Raw genomic sequence first — 21,266 nt, 5'->3', positions numbered from 1 at the left:
TTTCACTCTGCACTTTTAGAGCTCTATGCAAGATTGCAGAGACATTAGCTCGTAGGCATTGCAGTGCTACACAGAGTCTCTCACTAAATGACTCCTAATTCAGAGAGCCCTTTTCGCTCTTCGAATACTGAGCAATTAGCATTTGATGCTAGAGGTGCTATAGATTGTGCTTTGGCTCAGCGGTGGGACTGTAGAGCCTGTGGAGGAGAGGACGAGTGATGTTAATTTCAGTATGGGGGTGGCCAGTCGTGGGAGGACAAAGTTGAGATGGCAGCCTTTTTTACATTTCCAGCTAGTGAGCGATATCAACCATGTACCTGGCTTTACTAAGGGCATTACTGGAGGCAATTCTCTATCTCTTGTCTCATTTGCACTTCATGCCAAAAAGTTTTCTATGTGGGTAGCCTTCAGTATTGTTAATGATGCTGCCCTTCTTCGAAATACCAACAAGTCTGCAGTGCTCAACAATGTGGCAGAGAGACAAGACAGATAGAGACCAAGTAAGGCACTTCAGAGCAGCCAGGGTCACTTGAACAAAGAACAAGAGCTCATCTGTAAGTCTGGTGGATGATAGGGAAACATAGCATGGTAGTCTGCCATTATTTCTCAAGGGTTCAAAAGTTCTTGCCATTTCTGACACAGACAACAGGAGTGACAGACAAGCGAGGCCTGTGAGTGGGCTGATGTTTTGTGTGCATTTATGTTTCATAAATATGTATAAATCCATGTATTGTTGAGTTAAAACTTCAAGCTTTTGGCCCGTTTTTGTCTTCTGTGTGTGGAAACTAAAGGCAGAAGTAAGGGAGAGAGAAAAAAAGTGAGTGTTCCTTATACTTCCCCTTAAGACACATTGCACTGCCATCAGTCATCTATTTGCTCCACTGTCACACAGGCATATGTTAGAGTTGTCCTGTCATGTTGCATTTTGTGAACTTTAAGATGTCCCTGACCTGCTTTATGTCGCCGGAGGGCGTAGAAGCTGCGGGGTGGGATGATGGGATGCAGGCTTGTGTGCAGTGTCCCAGCATGAGTCTCTGGGGTCAGGTATAAGAAAGTGCACATGTTACATGCGGTCATGTTAAAACTTACATGTTGCTATTTATTTCTTTATTTCTTTGCTGTCATGCCACGCTCCCCTAGCATGCTCTGGTTCAGTTTCCCAACTCTCACTCCAGCCGTGTGACTTAATCAGTCTGACAGACTCTTGGTGCCTGGGGAAAGTCTCTCTCTCTCCGCAGTCCCTTTTCTCCTCAAGTTTACGCTCTTTGTGACAAACTCATTCTGGCATCCTTTCGAAATGCAGCGCTCTCTGTTGGACGGCCCTCCGTGGTCTCTTCACACTCACACACAAGCAAACACACAAAGACTAAATAAGAGAACATGCCCCACACAAGCCGTGCATGGACGTACATGCAAGTACATGCAGGAGCACACACGAACATGGTAATATACAAAGAGATAAATACACATGTGAGTTGGCTGAAAAGCAGGATGCACAGCATCCCCCAGGTACATGTATTACGCCACACACCCCTCTTTCCTGGTTACCTTTCTAGTTTGACATTAAGTGCTTAACGGTTCCCAAGCAAAAAGGGGAAAGCAGTTCTACTTATTGTTTTATTGTTGTAGAGTGACATTTGCAATTACTTTTTCATCAGAGTCTCGTGGTGTCTGACCTCCTGAGTTGTTTTCCAGACCTAGTTATAATAGCAATGGGATTCTATGTCCACAATGCTGGCTAACCTTGGGTCATGTCCAAAACAATCTGGGTAACAAAGTGGGTTAGAGAAAACTTCAGCCCATGCTTAAGGACTTTCCTGCAGTGCTCTGATGCCTCACTGTTTAATTCAGCAACTAAACAGCATTATCATGGCATCTTCAACCGCTTCACTCAAAGTGAAAACTAAAAAAGATCTCAATTTTCCGGAAAAGCTTAATGGCAATCTTGTTGACTAAGAATAGATGGAAAGTGATTTTTTGCAAAGATCAGAAAATTCTAGCAAAGCTGGGGACTTTTTGAAAATGTAAGTGTTAGTAATACACAGCAGTGAATTAAAACTCCTGCCTTTCTAAAGCAATTAAATGAATTGGTGAATTTAAAGATAATTGTTACACGGGTCTCATATCACAGGGGGAATCTAACATAACAGTGCATGACAACAAAGGCACAGGAAAGCCAAAAAAAAAAGATTTGCAAAGAAAGTTGCACAGAAAAGAATAAAACCTCTGTGACTGATCTTTACTCTCCACGGTGCCAAATTATTAAACTCATCTAGGACCCAGGACTTCAATTAGCTTTACCTGGAACATGACTCAGACTCTGATCCCTGTTCACATTCCCAAACTGGGAGCTTTCATTCTTTCAAATTAAGATTAGCAACACTTAATGTGCACCTGGCAGTTCATGTTCTGAGGTTCACATTAGCATTTTACATTTTGGGTTCTTCGGCAACTTCTTCTGCAACTGGCAAATTTTCTTCTATAAGGCAAGGTCCCAAAGTTGGAGTGGTCCAAGACCCTCTCTGACCTGCTTTTCTTTAGTGGATCTCTAGAGGGACAGCTTTCATGCTGATAGCACCTGACAATCGTTTCCCCTGACATACCATTTCACCCTCCTCCCATCTCTTGTCGTTCTCTTCCACATGCCTAAGCATTTTAACAACGTAGGCTTCCAGGCTTTCCCTGGCTTGGCTGAACTGATGGAGTAAGGGTCCTACAGAGCAGAACAATCGGTAGACATTTTTTTTTCCTCTGGAAGGCAAAACAAAGAGAAAGGGAAAAGAAAAGTAAAAGAAGGGGAAGATTTTGAGGAATCAGATAAAGAAGATGTATTAGGTCTGCTCAGGAATTCTCTCATTATTCGCCATTTTCAACAGAAGCAATGATGAGAACGAAACATTTCCTATCTCTCAAAGTGGCAATTTGCCCATTTAATGCCTCTGTTATGCAGGCCTGACATCCTTTCATCTGCAGTCTTTGTACTAATTTAATTCTTTTTTTCCTTTTGTTTCTTGGCTGATAATTCTCACTTTATTTCCATTAAGCTTTGTTTGTTCACAGCGATCTGTTGCTGTAATTTATTAGAGCTGTCAGCTTAAATGATGTGGCATGCCGACACGGCTCAGCAAATAGTGTCTCCCCCCGTCCTCCTCTCCTTTTACAGAAAGCTGCCCTAGTTTTTTTCAGGGAGAAAGAGGGAGACATTACAATTAAGGTGGCGACATCGACCCCCTGGTGGCCATGCTTGGGGACCAGATGTCCTGTCAGAGAGATACCGGCCCTCCCCTCCAGGGAACTCTGGGTTGAAATCTGGTTCATGTCTCAGTGGGGGAATGCTACTGCTCCTGTTCTATCATTAATTCAAGAATAACAGATTCTGGAAGTATGAGCCTCTTTTCTTTATTTTGCGTTGTGGGCAAGTCCACAACAAAACTTTGCAATTCAGTCATTTGTTCATCTTGTCTGCTTTCGTTCACTCCCTGTTCTCCTCTCTATACATTCAGGATCAAGGAGTGTAAAAAGAGGAGATTTGTTCAAATAAATCTGGTGCACGTCATGGATTAGCAACCCAAAAATACCAGAACCTTCAAAGCATGAAATCCGCTTGTATATTGACAGAGAAGAAGGATAATTATTCTTGCCCAAAAGCAAAAACAAAAACAAAAAAAAAAAAAGAAAGAAGAGGGTGGGGTGGTGGTGAATGAAATATCAAATAGAGTCAGATTTCAATAGCATCAATATGTCTCAAAGATTCATTCTGCTTCACCTGTTGAGCCCTTCCATGCATCAAACAAAGTAATCTGCTTGGGTTGCTAAACGGACTGCTCTCACCCTTCTTCAGGCTCAAGATGTTTGACAGTTGTCCGACTATCAATGCTATGTGAAGTACATGTCTTTCCCCTCACAGGAGGCCTTAGAGGAAATGCTCATCACAAAGAGACCCTACAGTCTTCACTTTTTCATTTCCAAGCTTTGGATACTGCCTTTCTCTCTAATTTTGTCCTGTCCTCCTTTTGTACAAGGCAGCTGCTGGTTTTTGAGATGAAAGACACTTGTTTGGCAGCCTTCAAAGAGTCACAGAACTCTGAAAGTCACATGTATTGCAGTGCTGTTCATTCTCCATTTTACATCCAATATGGAGGTGCTGATCAAAAGGATCAAAGCTCAGGGAGAAGCTAAAAGATGTCCGCTTTAGAACAAACAACAACAATACCAATCCCCAGAACCATACAAGGCTATTTTAAGAATTGTCCTTCAGTTAATGCCAAAGAGCAGGTACATCCATCAAGGATTTCCACACATCTTCCTTTTAGCCATACCTCTCTTGCTGTATTAGAAATGTATTGCTGGTAGATTGATAGTTTTTCACTAAAAAATGTAGGCCCAGTGTCATGTACTGACTTTGATCATCCCATCAACAGATTCTATAAATGTCAAGGTAACCCCCCCCCCCCCCCCTGTAACTGTAAGCAGTTACAGAGAACCTGTAGATAAGAACTGACAGTAGACTCCATCCCATTAACTCTCCGCTGCACCCATCTGGAGGAGACTCTTTGGGTTGCAGAAGATACAACATAAATTTATGAGAAAGTTTTTTTCATATTTCAAAATAGGATGTGTTGGAGTTTGTACAACTGTGCCTGAGTAAAACGTTTTTTTTTTGTTTGTTTTTTTTTTAAATGTAAGCCTTGCTAATAATTCATATTCATAACCTGGGGAAAGTTTAGGAGCCACAAACGGGATGTTATGGGGGATTGGTGACACCCCTGAACATCCCACTGTGAGCTGCCACAATCATCTTTAGATGCCCTTCTGCATTTTTAATGTCCTGCTATGTCATGCGGGACATAGGACACAGGACACAGGACAGAGACATCGACTTTTCCCTACCAGATCACAGTGAAACATAAGCTAAAAGTCACACAAGGGTATTTTTGAAAATAATAATATAAATTTCTCATAGTTCTCTTCAAATCTGCCAAAACAAACAGCGTGGTGTCCTTTGAAAAACCACTGACAAGTAGTCTGAACCAAAGCTGTTTAGAGTAAGATACGCAAACAATGTGAAGTAATAAAATTAGCATACAACGAAAGCGAGGAATAATCACATTTGGTACTTGTTTGCACATATGCACAAATACTCTACTCAGACAACAAATACACTGGCATTAAGGATTAGGGCTGCAAGAAGCAGATATGTTTTAATTTGTGACAAAAATGCTCTTCCTTTTGAGATTTCTTTTTCTTTCTTTGTTGTTCTTTCTTCTCCTCTCACTTCCTTTCCCGAGTGCTAGATATATTTGTTTACTTGGAAGTCATTGTATTGTCATTACCATCATCCATCTGCTATTAGATAAAATTGCTCTCCAACAGGAAGAAAATCCTCAAGTCAAAAAAGAAAAAAATAAATAAAAAGAGAACAGGACTTTTTCCTAAATGCTACTTTTCATCTTGCTTATCTGTGTATTGTTTTGTCTTTTATAATTTGTTTTTTTGTGCTTTAGTGCTTTAGTAATTTTTACATATAAAGAGAGTGTATGGCCAAACACAGATTTTACATCACAAACCACTGCACAGTGCTTTCAGGGGGACTACAAACTCAGGAATAACACTGCTACCATCTTCCCCAAAATACCTCATGGGTATCAGTGATGAAATGGGACCTAAATTGCAGGGAATCTGAGCACTGAGCCTCTCTAAACTAGATACACCTGTGCTGATGACACTGCAGGGTAACCAGGGTGCCAGCAATTGGCATTTTATACTTCTCTGGTCCTATTTCCTTCTTTTAAAAAAGGAGTTGACCATAGTGGACCTGCCTATCCACCATACTCATCTCGCCTGATGTTAGTACTTTAAAAGGTACTGTCCACTCATCTGTCATTACATGTGCCTTTCTCTCATAACATTATCGCTTTAGATAAGGCTTCAATAAACTGCGCATGGCTTTTAGGGTTCTCTCTCCAGCCATTCTAATTCAATCTCTGATGTGGAGTCTGTTCATCATCGTGCACCGCAGGCATTTTCTGTGCCCCTGTGCTCTTCGTTGCACAAGAAGTAATGGATGGCCTTGCCCTTGCCCCCCCAAGGCCTTCTGGTTCCTCCTCAACTGTTTGTCTTCAGGTTGCCTGAAATGGGTCTGCGCTGTGGTATTTTGATTTGATTAAATCAGGTTTAAAAGGTTAGAGACAGAAGGAGGCAAGGGGGTTGCCCTGCCCAGCATTGTGAGCCAGTCTTCCTGCTATTTAGCACTGGGCAGTGGCCAAAAGAAAGTGGAAAACTGAAATGACTTCTGTGCTCCTTCATGATTTGCACTAATGTCCCCCAGGGATTGAGCAATGACCACTGTGAATTCCCCCAGGACGCCAGCCAGATTGAAACCCCTGCCAACAGATTTGAAAGGATAGCAAATCATTTAAACTCCCAATGTGCATTAGCATTTTTTTCAGTGCCTGGGCCAGCCTCCACAATATTAAATTGCACTTGAAAAATAAAATAAAAATCAGGAAGTGCGACAAGAGCTCTTCAACTTATGAATCTGCAAAGTGAATATTGGAGTGGCCTCTAAAAAAATTAATAATACTTTAATTCAAATTGTTCAGTCTATCAGGTTTAAGACATCCACTTGAGGATCCGATAAAGAAAGGACTTGAGATAAAGAAGGCGCTAAGACACTGAAAGGTGCGATGTGGCAGAGACCCAGAGTAGACAAATATATCTAGGCACTGCTTTTAGCAAGTGCTGCTTGTGACACCACATTATTATGGCATATAAAAATAGGCCACGTATTACAGTGGACAGAAAGAATCGCGGAAGCACCATATTAAAGAAAGCAGTGCCCTACAATCAGTACAGCTTTTTTTAATATATTAGAATATATTAATGTTTGAGGATCAAAATAAAAGTTAATTTATAGCATGTTACAGAGCATACCGATAGTATTTAACCCTTGGTGCTCACTCACTGCATAGGTTCTCATCTAATATTGTACTCTGGTAGGTTACTCTTTGGTAACGCAAGTGAGGATATGACGCAATATGCGTGGGTGAGTGGGTATGTCTTTGTGTCTTTCACAGCATGTCCTTCTGTAAGATGTTTGTGCCAGATGAAGCTTTGCCTCTAAACTACAGTGACACTGAGCCACAAGCCTCATGCTGAAGGACACCAATAGATAATAATAATAATAATTCAACATGCAAACCAAGCATCCTGTGTCACAGATTTCTTAAAACTGGCATCAAATGCTCATGGGTTTCCCTCAACAAATACACAAATAGGAATGAAGTTGGCACAGTGACAACATTAGTGATGCTGAATGAGTTTTGTGTGTGTGTGTGTGTGTGTGTGTGTGTGTGTGTGTGTTGGGGGGAAGGGTTCTGGCTCCAATGCTAACATTGCAATCCCCAGTACTGAATACTGAATGGCCCTTTCTTCCGAATTGCTTAATTGTCTTAGTGGGACAGGCAGGTGGCTCAAAGCCTCATTTGGTTAAAAAAAAAAGAAAGTGTATGGGAGTGTTGGGGGATGGTGACAGCATTAGACATTTTTCATTGTCAAAGCTGCATATCCCCCCCTTGGCTGATTTCAAAAGTTTGGCTTGGATCAAGAACAAGTTTGTGCTGGTATTGTGTGCGATGTGCTTTGCTGAATAAAACATCTTTTGGTATCAGTGGTAGATCAAATAGCCTTTCAAAAAGCCATGGCTCTCACCATTGGTGTCTGGTACCATAGAGATAAATGTTTTCCTATCCGTTTAATAAATAGAAGCTAAGACCTTCCATTTAACGCTGCTGAGCACAATTTAGATGTGCCTGCTAATATGGAATCACACAAGTAGGGAGGTAATGCTGGAGGGGCATCACTATGTGTGATTGTCCAACACCGTGGTGTTTTATAACTGTTCCCAAGAGTGGACATCATAATGGAGTCCAGAAACATGCAACAGCCGCAAGGTTTCCTTACAAATGGAAGTACAGTGCATGCTATCTATTGCCATTGTCGTTCTCAGACATGCAGCACAGTTGTAATGGGAGGCAGAGACACATCTGCATTCATCTACAGGTGAGAAGCTTCCTCTTCCCTAGATTCTGCTTGTACAAGTTAAAGGGCTAATTTGCATTTATATTGCCATTCAAGGCTTGCAGCTGTAATTGTTGTGGCACAGTAGCAAATGCACTGACACCACACATCCTCACATGCATACACAAAATGCATGTGGGTTAAGAATGTTAGGGCTGTGAGAAGCAGAGAAAGAAGAAGAGAGAAAACAGGCTACAAAAGAGAGGGGTGAGTTCATCCAGGTGTAATATTGAGCTGTCCCAGAAACTTCCCTCCAAACACTTGGAAGTCATTATCAAATCAGCAACCCAATTCCTCAAGTGCCTCCTGTGCTGAAGCAACACATGCATCTTCGAGGCTCCTTCCTAACAGCCTTTCGCAATCACATCGACGCATGAGCTGTCTGGTTTACGCACAAATGTTTTACGCAAAAGCAGTACACATGACACAGGTTGCAGACCTGGGCTGCAGCCACACTTGCTTGTGATTTACTTTATTTCAGCTTATAAATGTAGATCTGCATAGATAGCACCATCCTGAAGAAAAAATGGACAGACTTTTTCAGGAAACTGTTTATACATGAATGTTTTTACATCCAAATTAGTTTGCCTTGCATGGTACCCAGGTTTGTGTAGGTCACACAGGCTCTCTACATAGATTACATGCACATTACTAAACATGCATCAGCCTCTCAGGAGACAGTAACATACGCAAGTGGCCATACTCCAAAATGACATTGGGAGTACATGCACTCAGCATACTACTCAGCTACAGCAGCGCAACACTGATCATGTGCATGTATAAATGTAATCTTAAAAGTACAAGGACACTGGCCCAAGTGTCAAATTTTAGTATGAAGTATATGTTGAATAAATATGACACTAACACACTAAATAATTAAAGCATTTTGCATTATTAATGAAGCCTCATTTTGTGCCCACTTAAACTTATAAAAAGATCTGTAACTTTCTGCATATATAAACCACAGCAGAAAATCAGAATTAAAATTCCTTTATTTATACTTGAGGGGAATTGTTTTTTTTTTTTTTTTTGACAGAGTATGTAGTTGCTACTTATTGTTGATGCTCTGTAATGAAAATGCCATTGCATTTAGCTTGACTTCGGTAATAACAAGCTAACAAGTTTACTCCACCATACAAGTTTATATAATGATATCCTTATTACAAACACTGCCACATTTAATTTTAGTTTTCTCTAAAAATAGTATTATGTTAACACAAACTGGAATTTGAAAATGAACAGGGAATAATTGCAGGATGAGATATTTGCATAATGGAAGCAGAAAACGGATATTTTTTTCACCCTCTCACACATTTTACATTTTCATCCTCATAACCTTGTGTTCTTGTTTTGCTCACCTGTTTCCATGGCAGATGTTGCATCAAGCTGAGTCTCACATGCATGGTAAACAATGTGCAATGTGCAATGTGCTTTGTAAAAACAATAGCAGAACTCTATATTCGTTTGTGAGTGCCTTTGGATCTTTTTTTTTTTCAACTAAATGTTTCTATGCAGTGTAACTCCTAGAACAGGCAACACTGTCCAATTTGATGGGATTCATTCATAATCTGTGTGGTGAGAGATTTCAATCAGCTAAACAAAAAATAAAATAAAACATGTTAAGGTTGAGTGTGAAACAAAATAAACATTTAAGTATGTGGATGTCTTGAACAAAACTCTTACAAACTTTGAAAAGCAGGGTTTTGATAAAAAAAGGAACAAGCTTTGTACAGTTACATCATTTGAACCCACCTGTATTCTACAGGCAGTCACAGATCCCAGTAGCAAGTTTAAAATATATATATCAAAACCTCTGCTAGGTGGAGACAGGATTAGCAGAACAAAGACAGTCAAGCTAAGCACACCAACATTTTTCTTTTAGCCCCGCTGTGCCAATGCTTTGTCCTCTCCAAGGAAAAATAACGCAGTATGATCCACCAACGCAGCCCTGAGGAGCTGCCTTTAGTTGCTTTAGCGAAAACAACATAGCCTGTTGTTCCCTGTGCATTAAACTGCAATTTAGAAACCACTAATCCATCCCATAATCCGGCACCAAATAAAATCCTGACTAGGGTTAGAGAGGGTGTCCACACGCTTCCCTACATTTAAAGGTATTCCTACAAGTAACTCTTTTTAAAAATCACCAAACTCAAACTATCTCCCTTCTTGTCTTTCATGGATAAAGTCTCAGATGGATGGAGATGCGACAACAGCTGAATGAAGATATGCAGATGCTAACTCTGCCCTCACAGGTGACCTGCTGATCACAACAGCATCTGGTTGAATTACTTAACACTGCCGCCCAACAGACATGTAATCTGGGATAATGCCCTTTGCTGAGTGCTCCAATCTGGATAAATTCATCCCCTAGGAATGAGATCCAGCCGCAGAGTCTCAGAGAGAGAGAGAGAGAGAGAGACGAGATGAGGAGCTTGGGGGCTGATTGGTTGGTACTAAAGAAAACTGTTGGGGCTGGGAAGAGGGTCTTCTCGATGGATAATGAAGCTCAACAGTAAACAGCTTGATTTTGTTGACTGGGTGCATGAGAGGAAGTAGATCATTGCTGGTTTTCCAAGAACACTCCGAACTAATCATATTGCCATCCCTGGTGACCTGAATCCTGACAGATTCAAAATGAGGCTTTCATCCAAACTGCAGTCACTGGATATACTGTACTTATCTTACGTTTGGCATGTTTTATTTTCATGCAGCCTACAATGTCAACAAAATTTGCAATGTTGTCTTCTTACATAAACACTATAATTTTATGTCCATCTCTGTGTTCATGTGTTGTTTGATATATCCATCTGTTGAGTACTTGAAGAGTCTTTGTCCAAACTTTTTTTTTTTTTTTTTTTGCAGTGAATAAAGTAAAAGCCAAAACTGATTTTTCTTGGAAACACCATCTCTCTTTAATGCTACAACCACAGCCAAACACTGGGACTTACAAGTTCCAGCTGTCCAGCAGCAGCCTCTTAGATTATTTATTCATATGTTTACTTATTACCATAAATATCCAACAGGGGCACTCGGCTCAGAGGGATTACAGTGGGCTTAATCTAGCGTGGCACAGAAATGAGCAGAGGTCACAGCGACTGAGGTGACTTAAGCTGGCTAGCCTTGATGGGACATGCAGCACAAACAAGAAAACAAACTGCATGCCACCAGGAGCCATCATGAACTGATGACATCATCCATTGCTCACCCTGTTTGCATGGGCATGATCCAGACATGGCTAGCATTACTCAAGTTAACTGTCATGTAGTGACTGTGTAAGTCATACAAACAGGACAAGGATGCATCTGTGTTCCTTATAAGGTGTATTACTTTTAACATCGCAGCAGAATACCAGACAAAGCTCACAACAAATTTTGCCATTTATTCTGTGGTTGTTAGTTATGTTACTTTTATTGTGCTGGAGCAGCAAAGTTTATGACAACACACAAGAAAAATGTATATTGGTTTTAGCATTCCGATTGAATGGAGATAAATCAATTAATTACCTCTGAGTTATTATGGTCATAATCCATGCATTAGACAACAATGTGTCTTGCTTACAAATTACTATTCATAATGAGGCTGAAAATTGGTACTTCTGTTTGAGTAGTGTTGTGCAGTGTAATGGGCTGTATTTCTCTGTCTTTTTCCGTGCCTTTGGAGAAGGGAGAATGATTTCTCTGTCTATAAAAAACCCACACATCCAGACATGACATTGGAAAGACATTTAATTATACTTTGGTTGAGAAATATGTATCAAAGCCTGTCGTCCATGAAAAGCGGATTTAGAGTCGTCAGACAGCAGTTAATAGACAGCAGTAAATGAAATAGGGGCTGTTGGGGGTACTAAGACATGCTTTCCAGGACTAAGAAACAGCTTAGGCTGGCTGGGTGCTGAAATCGGGAGTTGTGACACAAGATATATGAAGGAGTGGGAGATAATGAAGGTGACTGGGGTAGTGGTGGGTGTGTGGTGGTGGGGGGTTCAAGCAGGAGATTTTTTAAGGAGATTGGGATTCAATTCCTGTGAAACAGCACTGCCCCTAGTGGGCTAAACATGAGTCAAGGATGGCCACAAAAAGAAGATTAAAATCTTCTTAGAAAGTGGGCCGAAAATCCAGTAAATTCACAAGATGTCATTCAGAGAAAAACAGATAAAGAGATAGAGAGGCCCAGAACACATACAGGGGGATAGGGGTACAGAGCCCATACACTTGAGGGTGTGTGATTTTTATCCAGCACATTTTGTTCAGAGCCTGGCACATCCAGTACAAGACTATTCTTAAACTACCCCTCCTCCACTGGGACATCAAGCTCTCACATATTTCACCCTTTCCCCGACAGAGGCTTGGGTTCTCAATCACACTGCATCTCACAGCAAAAGAATATAAAAAAAAAAAAAAAAAAAAACAGAAGGAGAGAGGGTCGGTTAGCCAGAGAGGGAAAAATGTGCCGCTGCAAGGTGAGGCGTGAAATCAAGAGACCAAGAGCCAAGTGAAGAATGTGCGAGATTTTGGACACTGTATTGGATGGGAGGGGGATGGGGAGGAGATGGTGTGAGGAGATGGACGAGGTCCTGGACAAGTTTGGCCTGAGGTGAATGTGTTCCTGGAGACAGTCTCCCAGATCCTCCTGGCTGGTGCTGTGTCATCTGTCACTGGCAGGAGAGGTGACAGCAAAAGAAAAGGTGCCCTAGATGCGCCAACAGCGCATTTAGTATTGAGAGCATCTCGCAACAGCTCCTCCTTATTTTCCCTCTCTAGCTTGTTCGCTGTGGACCATTTATTTCTCAAAGTTGACAGAAAAAAGAAACTGCTCTGTGCCTCTGCATATGGACAGACTCTTCTGTCTGCTTCTCTCTTGCTCGTTCTCTCATTTTCGCTCTCTTTCTTTCTCTTTATCTTAGGTTATTTGTGTCTAAGTATATGACTGCTATGGCCACAGCTCCCCTCTGTCCCCTGTTCATAAAAACAAGATTGTTTTCCACAGCTTTCTGCTGACAGTGGCTCGGCACATAAACAGAGCTGTAATTTGTACGACAACAGTAAGCTACAGGGAAGCACTTTTTTCTCCCTAGAGGCATGTATAGAGAACGTAGGTTGTTATCCCCTGTTTACCTGGCAGGGAAAGCAACATTTTATATTATGGTAATAGCCAACTACGCTGAGATGCACGGCAATGCCATCTCTTTCCAGTTGTAGTAATCGCTTCATTTTGGCTGGTACTATCAGAGATACTGTGTTGGTTGTTCCCACAACTGTAGTAACATTTGTGTTGGTATGTGAATGAAAATGTGTCAGTCACAGAACAAAAGTTCTACTTAAGGTGCGCTGCATGTCAATAAATCAACCCCCCTCTGCAGTTTTTATGCCTAATATTATGAGGATGTTATCCATGCTCTACTTGCAAGAAATGAGAATACAATAAAGGGCAAAAGAGATTCAATCGCAGTCAGTTGTTGATGCACAAATTAGCAGATGCTTAACAGAGTGGAGGCGAAGAGACGAAGAGACAGCAGTGAAATGAGAGGAGCAGAACTCCACAAAGCAGCAACATCAGGAACAGTTAAAGCATCCACAGTACAGCATCTAATGTACTTAATTGCCCTGTGACAAAAGCCAGAGTTTGGGACGACTTGCCCAACTTTATTGTTCCAGGTCATACACAGTTATAAAGAAAACAGACAGTTAAGCTAAGACCCTGACTGAAAAGGATCTCACCCCATTCAAGCTGATCTTTCTGAGAAAGATTTAGAAGCTTCATCACTCCAGTCATTTTCACATTGGTGTGTCTTGATATTATTTTCTCTTTCCCTTTTTCGGCATGAAAAATGAGTCGGCAGAAAAGTATAATCACAGCAAATTGCGTATTTGATGACTAGCGATTTTGTTTCCTTTCTTTTCTTTTTCTGTTCAGGCTAGAGACCCACATGTGGAACAGCTGAATTCTCTGCTGTAGAAAATGATCGTCTTTACCAAGTTTCATTTGTTTGCCGCTGCATCAGCGCGTTAGCAAGTTTAACCTGTCAATTTGATCACAACGTGTGAAAAAAAACAGATGACAGACTAGAGAAGAATGGATTTGGCCTTTTCTGTGCTTTTTTTTGCTTTTCAACCAAAGGTTACAGACTTTTTAGAATGTAGTCCAATGAGACGAGGTCAAACTTTGAAAAGAGATGGTGGCTGTGTCATTGACCCAGACCCCGTGGAGCATAAACCAGGGTACTTGTGAGCTAGGCATGACGCTGAGAGATGAAAAACACTCACTGTCTGATTCTGCCTGTGTGCATCCGTATGTCACACAGACACCATAGAGGCAGAGTTCTGCTGTACTTTGCTCACCTCTTTTGTTTTCTAAAGACAACCACCTGGTGGCAAACTGGGGAAACAACCAATCCATCCTCATTCTGTCCACAAACAGACTGTCTAGGAGTAAAAATAACAACAGCACATTCTGTCCAAAAGACTGAAATTGCCAACATATACCCATGAGTCTGCCTTCTGAAGCACTTCACCATTAACTTTTTTCTCTCTCTTTTCTTTTGACCAGACCCCCCGTAGTTGGATTCAATTGGGAAGGGCTGTCAGTTCAAAACAATGTGACTCTGGAGTGAATGCTTGACTGAACTGGAATGGGGTTAGAGGGCTTTGTTTGTGTGCCTCAGTGTGTGTGTGTGTGTGTGTCTATGTGTGCACGCATTTGTTTGTGACAGGAATATTAAAGTATTTAACTTGTCTGGTCTGATCTGAAAGCAATGGCAAACGACTGATGGACGAAAGTGAAGGCTACAACTCTTCATAGCTCCTTAACTCCAGGGCAGTCACACAGACTTTTTCCTCTGATTTCTTCCTTTCTCTTTTGCGTCAGACGTAACAAAACATGGGATGGTAGGACAGGCTCAGCCATCACAACAAGATGAATTCAGAGACACAGTTCCCAGCCAGCATGTCACATTGCAATCACAAGCACGCAAGATGTGATGAATAAGCAACTTGATCTGCAAAACTTACCATGCCCGGAGATCCACAGGAGCAGAAGGACCCAAGGGATCATGACTGGGGAATGGAGAGGGCAAAACCTACGGAAAACAGTGGGCGAGTGTGAAATTGAAGTTGGCAGGCACAAACACATGCACGAGACGAGACAGTGCTCCTCTGTGCTGCTGGAGGGGACGGATGCTACAGTCCCTCAGTAGTGTCTCCTTTTACCAGAGGAAGGCTGGTAGTCTGTCTTCAGTCCTTCTCTTCTTCTGCTGAGTCTTCTTCTCTGTTCCTCTCTGTGTCTCCTTCCTCTCTGTGTCACTCTTCAGAGTTGCTGTTGGTCAGCTCTTCCTCACACACTCTCTTGTTGATGTGAGCTTGTAGACTTTCTGTGTCTTCGCTGCAGACTCTGAGCACACACACGCTCACTCTTTCTCTCTCGCTCGCACGATTTCTCGTTGCCCATCCATTCTCAGTCTCTTCAGCCCTCACTTGCACCCCCACCTCCTTCTCTTTCTCTCTCATGCTCTCTCTCACTCTTGCTCTACCACTCACGTAGCAGACACAGTCAGGGAATACAGCTCCACATCTAAACTCCTCCCTCCTCTCTCTCTCTCTCTCTCTCTCTCTCTCTCTCTCTCTCTCTCTCAACCTTACTGTCTGGGTGGTTGTAGCTGAGTGTGAGGCTGGGAGACTCGGGTGCTCACTCTGGGAACGAGAGCTGCCGTGGGAGGAACAGAAAGGGTGCAGTTCCAATTACAAGGAGAATAGGAACAACTCAGCTTCTATAGGTACAAATAACACACACATCCACGAAACAAAAAGTGTAACTTCCGCCCTTCTCCCAGTTAAGACCCCTGCCTTTTTTGGATTCTATGAATGGTACTGAGTTGTCTTTCTAGACAATGGATAAAGACCACATTAGCATTCAAGACCATAGCTGCAGTATTCATTTGTATCCAGTTTTTTTTTTTTTTTTTTTATCAGGGGTGAATTAGATTCATAGTCACTCACTGAGAGAGCCATGATGCAAGACGTCATAAAATGCCTAAATGCACTGCATACTTACTAACAAGTTTTCCCGGTTATGCCTGTTAAATATTTAAAAGGGGACGGCTCTTTCCTGTTATGTTCCAGACCAGGCTGTGTACATGTATAAAAGGGAGTACCGGACAATGTGTGTCCGGTGCTCTAAGAACGCTGTGCTCAGCAAAAGGGTAAGGAAACTAAAGCGCCCAGCAGGTATTAAAAAATAATTTAAAAAAAATTAAAATTGTGCTATTAAGTAGATATGGTATATTTACCTGCTCAAATATATCCAATAATTAATATAAGATGTACAGAAATGTCCAGTACCTCTAGATCAGTGCTCATGACATAGTAAGCATTGCATGAGGGTCTAGTCTACGTCATATTAATTTAATCCATCCCTTTGACTTCCTAATCTAATCAAAGGTTCAGGGGATGACAGGTGGTCTTTTCATCCATGCAACTCACAGCTACACATAAAAACAACCCCAATGCGACGAGAGGATAACAGATTTGCATTCTGTCTAAGAACATGGTGAGTATGGGCAAAGAATAAGAGTGGAGCTTATGTGGGGGTAAAGGAAATGAACAGGCAAACAAATTTATATGTCCAAACCCACAATCTTCTACTTGATACAATAAACCCTTCGCCTGGCTGCCATTTTTTTCTTAGTGTTTGAAATATTTGGACACATTTGAAGATGATGAGCTGAACTGAAGTCATCCTCTTTGTCATCAACATGAAATGAATTCAAAATCCTTCAAGACTAATTTTGAAGGGTAATACTGAGAAAGGATTTACACAAAAAGTCTGATCTTTGTTAACCCCAAACCTGCTATTCTTTCATATGTTATTTATACATGATAAATACACCAACACCAACACCAATAATCCACTATATTTAAGCGTAAGTAACAAATTCCTCCGCTACTCTGAGAAACTGTATGCGCTACTTTAACTGCAAAAATGTTTTAAAAAACAAAAAACAAAAACAAACCAAAAAAAACCTCAACAACTTATTTTGTATCATAAAGTCCTTACGCAGGCTGAGGGGAAACTTTAAGACATGTGAAGTCAGGTAAATGGCTCGTACACTGTCAAACCCAAAGTGCACCCACAGGGGGCATAACCTTAAATGACTCGGGAGACAGGGAACTCTTTTCTGTGAATTTAAGAGGCTCTTTATACCAGTTATGACCATATAATCCACAACCAAAAGACATGGTCAGAGGAAGGTGAAAGTGAGCTAAAACAAGTGGAAGATACTATTTATCAGTCAGTCTTTTTCAGTTCTCGTTTAGAGTAGAGTGATGTGTTATATTTTCTTTCAATGTCATTTGTTTCTGTGCTGATAATTAATTTAATACAGTCTACGACCTCATTTGTATTCATAATAAATGCTGCTATTACAAGATGCTCTCTTCTTTTAGTGATATCTGTGTCATTGATGTATTCCATGTCAGTATTTTTGTAATTTGGCTCATCTTGCTGGACATCAACTGGAAATCAGTCATCAGGTGTGTCAAAAGCTTCAGAAGAACATTCAGTTTTTGTCTGCTAGCTTGTGTATTCCATTGTGGTAAACAATAATGATCACATTTGGTTTGATAAGAGATACTATTTCTTTCTTTCCACATGCTCTACCCCCTCTGGGAGAAAAAGGAAAACAACGGCTGACATTTACTGGCAAAATACCTGAAGTGTATCTCAAATGGATTTGAGGAATGTAGTCCTATAACAGTGCTGGACAAAAATCAAAATCAACACATCAGAACCTTGTCAAAACGTGGTGTCTAGATGACCAACAATACAACTCAACTCCAAACAGTTCACAGAGACATTTGGGGGTGTTACACTAGTAATGGTTAGCATAGCATTGAAGGGGACATATTATGAAGATCCATCCTATTGACACTATTAAGTAACTTGAAATTAAAATGAGAACATGGTTGCATCTTACAGCTGCATCTTACATCTTACATGTATCGTTAGCAGGTCTGCAGTCAAGTTACAGCTGACTAGTTGTATTCAGGGTATTGGGAGTTAATAACGTTAGCATGCTGTGCTAGAAAGAAATGTGTTTTACGTGAATTTGTGCTCTTATCCGATGGCTTTCAGAGTGTACGTACATATGGAAATGCGTGCATTTCCATAGTAATGAGCACAGACAGCCTCAGAGCAAAGCCAGTGTTATATGGCTAAAGCTGTGCAATCACTGTTGTATTTAGCATGTGGCCCATTTCACTGGCTGTGATGCCTGTGAAAATGAACATGCAGGTTTCTAGACTAGAGAGATTGGTCACCATCGACTCCCTTTCAAGCTGCTGTGTGATTAGTGCAGTCAGCACTGTTTCTCTTGACCCATTACTGTATATTTTGCATGTAAAGCCCACAGTCATCACAACACACGTAACTGTCGGTGGCTACTGTGTAAAGCTCACATTGGCCCAATAACAGAAGTGTAAATATCTAGTGGAATAACTTGAATAACTAGCAAACTGACTCAAAATTGTTATGAGATATTCGTTTGATATTTGTGTAGACACTGGCTTGTTGTTAGGTTAATTCCCTTTGTAATTTAAAATAGATCTGCATTTAGGTATGCATTGTTTAAATGCTTCTGTGACATATAAAAGGCATTACAATTACTGTTCTTTGTGTCTAGGCAAACACAACACAACAACTATCCATAGTGCATCATGTGGCCTGCCAGATGGACCCACCTGAGACATGCACAATTGGCACACATTTGCCTATTAAAATTTGATAGACAAGAATGTTGTTTTCCCTTGCGTCTGAATGTTGTGCAGGTATATACTCTGTTATTTTCTCAACAATTAAGAGTGTTACACATATATATGTGAATGTATACATGTAATATACACAAATGTAAGTGCTAGATGCCCATCATATTGTTATTTGTTTTCTCCCCTTTCCAGACTCTACCCGACTGCTGAAATGCAGGGCCATCCCCAAACAACACTATCTGCGGGTGAACCACTACGTTGAATGAATTTCCCAAAATCCAAGAAAGGGGAAACACTGCAAGGCCAGTAAAAACAGAACCGACCCTCCGTAATTTTAATATAATCTCTAATATAATGTGCAAATAGGCATTATTCTGCAAATAAATTTACTGCAGATTTCACAATAACTTTAAAATAAAAGTGAAAACCCTATGCATAATAAATAGGTAATAACACAAATGTGAAACGGAGCTAATGGGTTTTGGGACAGTTTCACAGAGAATACATCACCTATTATGTTTTACAGGTTACGTTGATGAGATCTTGGACCTCATCTTTCAAATCTTTCAAATCCCGAGCACCAACTTACAAAATCTATGGGGGCCAAATGTCTGTAATGGCTAAGCAAAGTGGTGATGATATATAGTCAACACTCGGTAGTGACACCCTTTTATAGGAGTGGTCCAATTTTTTAAAAGTGTGGTTTCTGTGACATGGCAGATTGCCTTGACTGTCGTACCAAATGGTGAATAAAATACCTTTATTCCCAAACTTTTATGACTTGCACTACAGCAATCTTTAGGACAATAAAATTATGTATGAACAGTTTTGTGTGCTTTTGTGAGTGTTTGATATGTTGTAACTATATAATGTATTTCCTTCCATACTCATATATGGACTACAATAATAACTGACACTGTTAAGCATAAAAAAAACAACTGTTCTATTACCCTTATATGTAAAGGCCCATAGTTTGCTCTGTAGATGCTGAAGGTGTTCCGTCATGAGAACACATTAAAACACAGGTCTGAGGCCAGGATGGTCCTCCATGCACACTTAAGTAGTCTTATGCTGCTGTGATCCTCTCATAACCTAATAAATATAAACAAATAATTTAACTACATTGACCTGAAGAGACAATGATTGCATAATTGCAATGTAATTCACCTAGTATCCATACCACCTGTGTTATCTCCCTACAGCATGCATTCTTGGCCTCTGTAGGCATTGCTCAGAGCTCTTATGCTCCATCTTTTCTCAGCACTTCCGGAGCATGATGCTGTATCCAGAATCTCCTACCCCGCCCTCCTGAGGCCTGGTACCGCTGCTGGATCCTGATTCCTCTATGGCACTGCTATGGTCCTGCCCGGATCCTGCCCTGAAAAGGGCTTTTTTTACAGGGGGGTAAGAAGGGGGCTGTGGTGCTTCATCTGTGTGGTATTTTGACCAAATAATATCACAGACATTTCATGAAGACCATGAAGGGTATGATATGTCCCCTGTAAGCATCAGCCTCAAGCTACAGAGGTCTGACAAGGTCACTTCTTGAACTTCACACATCTACATTTTTTTTCTTTTTTTTATAAACTTGTGGTCTTGAGCGAGAATCAATGCGGACACTTGAAGCTATTTATTGGTTTTCACACAGCTTCATTTTGGGGAGAAGAAAGGAAAAAGGAAAACTTTATACAACTTTGGGATCACATGTTGACCCCAAGAACTATAATCACATTTGTTTGTATGTAAAATTGGTGCAAATTACCTTTAAGGTTTCACTACCACTTTGACAACCCGTAAAACCACAACCAAATATCAAGAAATGAAAGGCAACATACAGGAAGAAAAACAAATTAAAAATGTGTGGGGCAGCTTTCTTTGCACAGATAATAGAAAGTCCTATTGAAATACTAATCTTGTGTATCTTTGGTTGGTTTATGCATGGTTTAATATGACACAAAGCCACAATTCTATTAACATGCATCTCAATCCTAGCCTTTTCATTCAATGTAACATACATGTCTTGTTAAAATAGTAATACTTACTGTATGCCAGTGGGATTAGACATTGATTTTCACATTAGTCTGACTTTCAAAACAGTATTTTGCATGACAGCCAGCAGTTTCTCTTTAAGTCCGAAATGGCAATAAATCTTATTTGTTCAGTACTTTCTCAAGACTGCATGTCAAAGCTCCAGGAGCACATCTTGCACTGCACAGCAAAACAGCAGCTCCTGACTTATTAAATTAATTAGGTTGGGTTACGAAGTGACCTTTGAAACTTGAAAGCTCAGAAAATACCGAGTACAGACTGAGAATTAATCCAAAACTAAGAGCTGGTGATAAAAAAAAAATAAGTAAATAAAAAAATGCAGTTTGGAAGACAATTTAACTAAGGCTTCATGACACTGGATTGTTTATGAAAATATAATACATG

General features: G+C 40.7%; 1 protein-coding gene across 8 annotated transcripts in view; it reads right to left on the bottom strand.

The window, feature by feature from the left end:
* The window catches only part of kirrel3b (kirre like nephrin family adhesion molecule 3b), a 151,649-nt gene extending 136,017 nt beyond the window's left edge, over positions 1–15,632 (bottom strand). For 7 of the 8 annotated variants that reach the window (XM_046390315.1, XM_046390316.1, XM_046390320.1 and 4 more), the window contains exon 1: positions 15,087–15,632. In XM_046390315.1, the coding sequence (XP_046246271.1) occupies positions 15,087–15,207 (121 nt within the window). In that variant the 5' untranslated portion in view covers positions 15,208–15,632. The remainder of the gene's footprint in view (positions 1–15,086) is intronic. The other variant, XM_046390319.1, reaches the window with a different exon arrangement.
* Positions 15,633–21,266: the final 5,634 nt, after the last annotated feature.

Source organism: Scatophagus argus, chromosome 5 (genome assembly GCF_020382885.2).
Source record: "Scatophagus argus isolate fScaArg1 chromosome 5, fScaArg1.pri, whole genome shotgun sequence".
Lineage (NCBI taxonomy): Eukaryota > Metazoa > Chordata > Actinopteri > Scatophagidae > Scatophagus > Scatophagus argus.
Note: the sequence above shows the minus strand (reverse complement) of the source record. Positions and strands in the feature narration are given on the sequence as shown.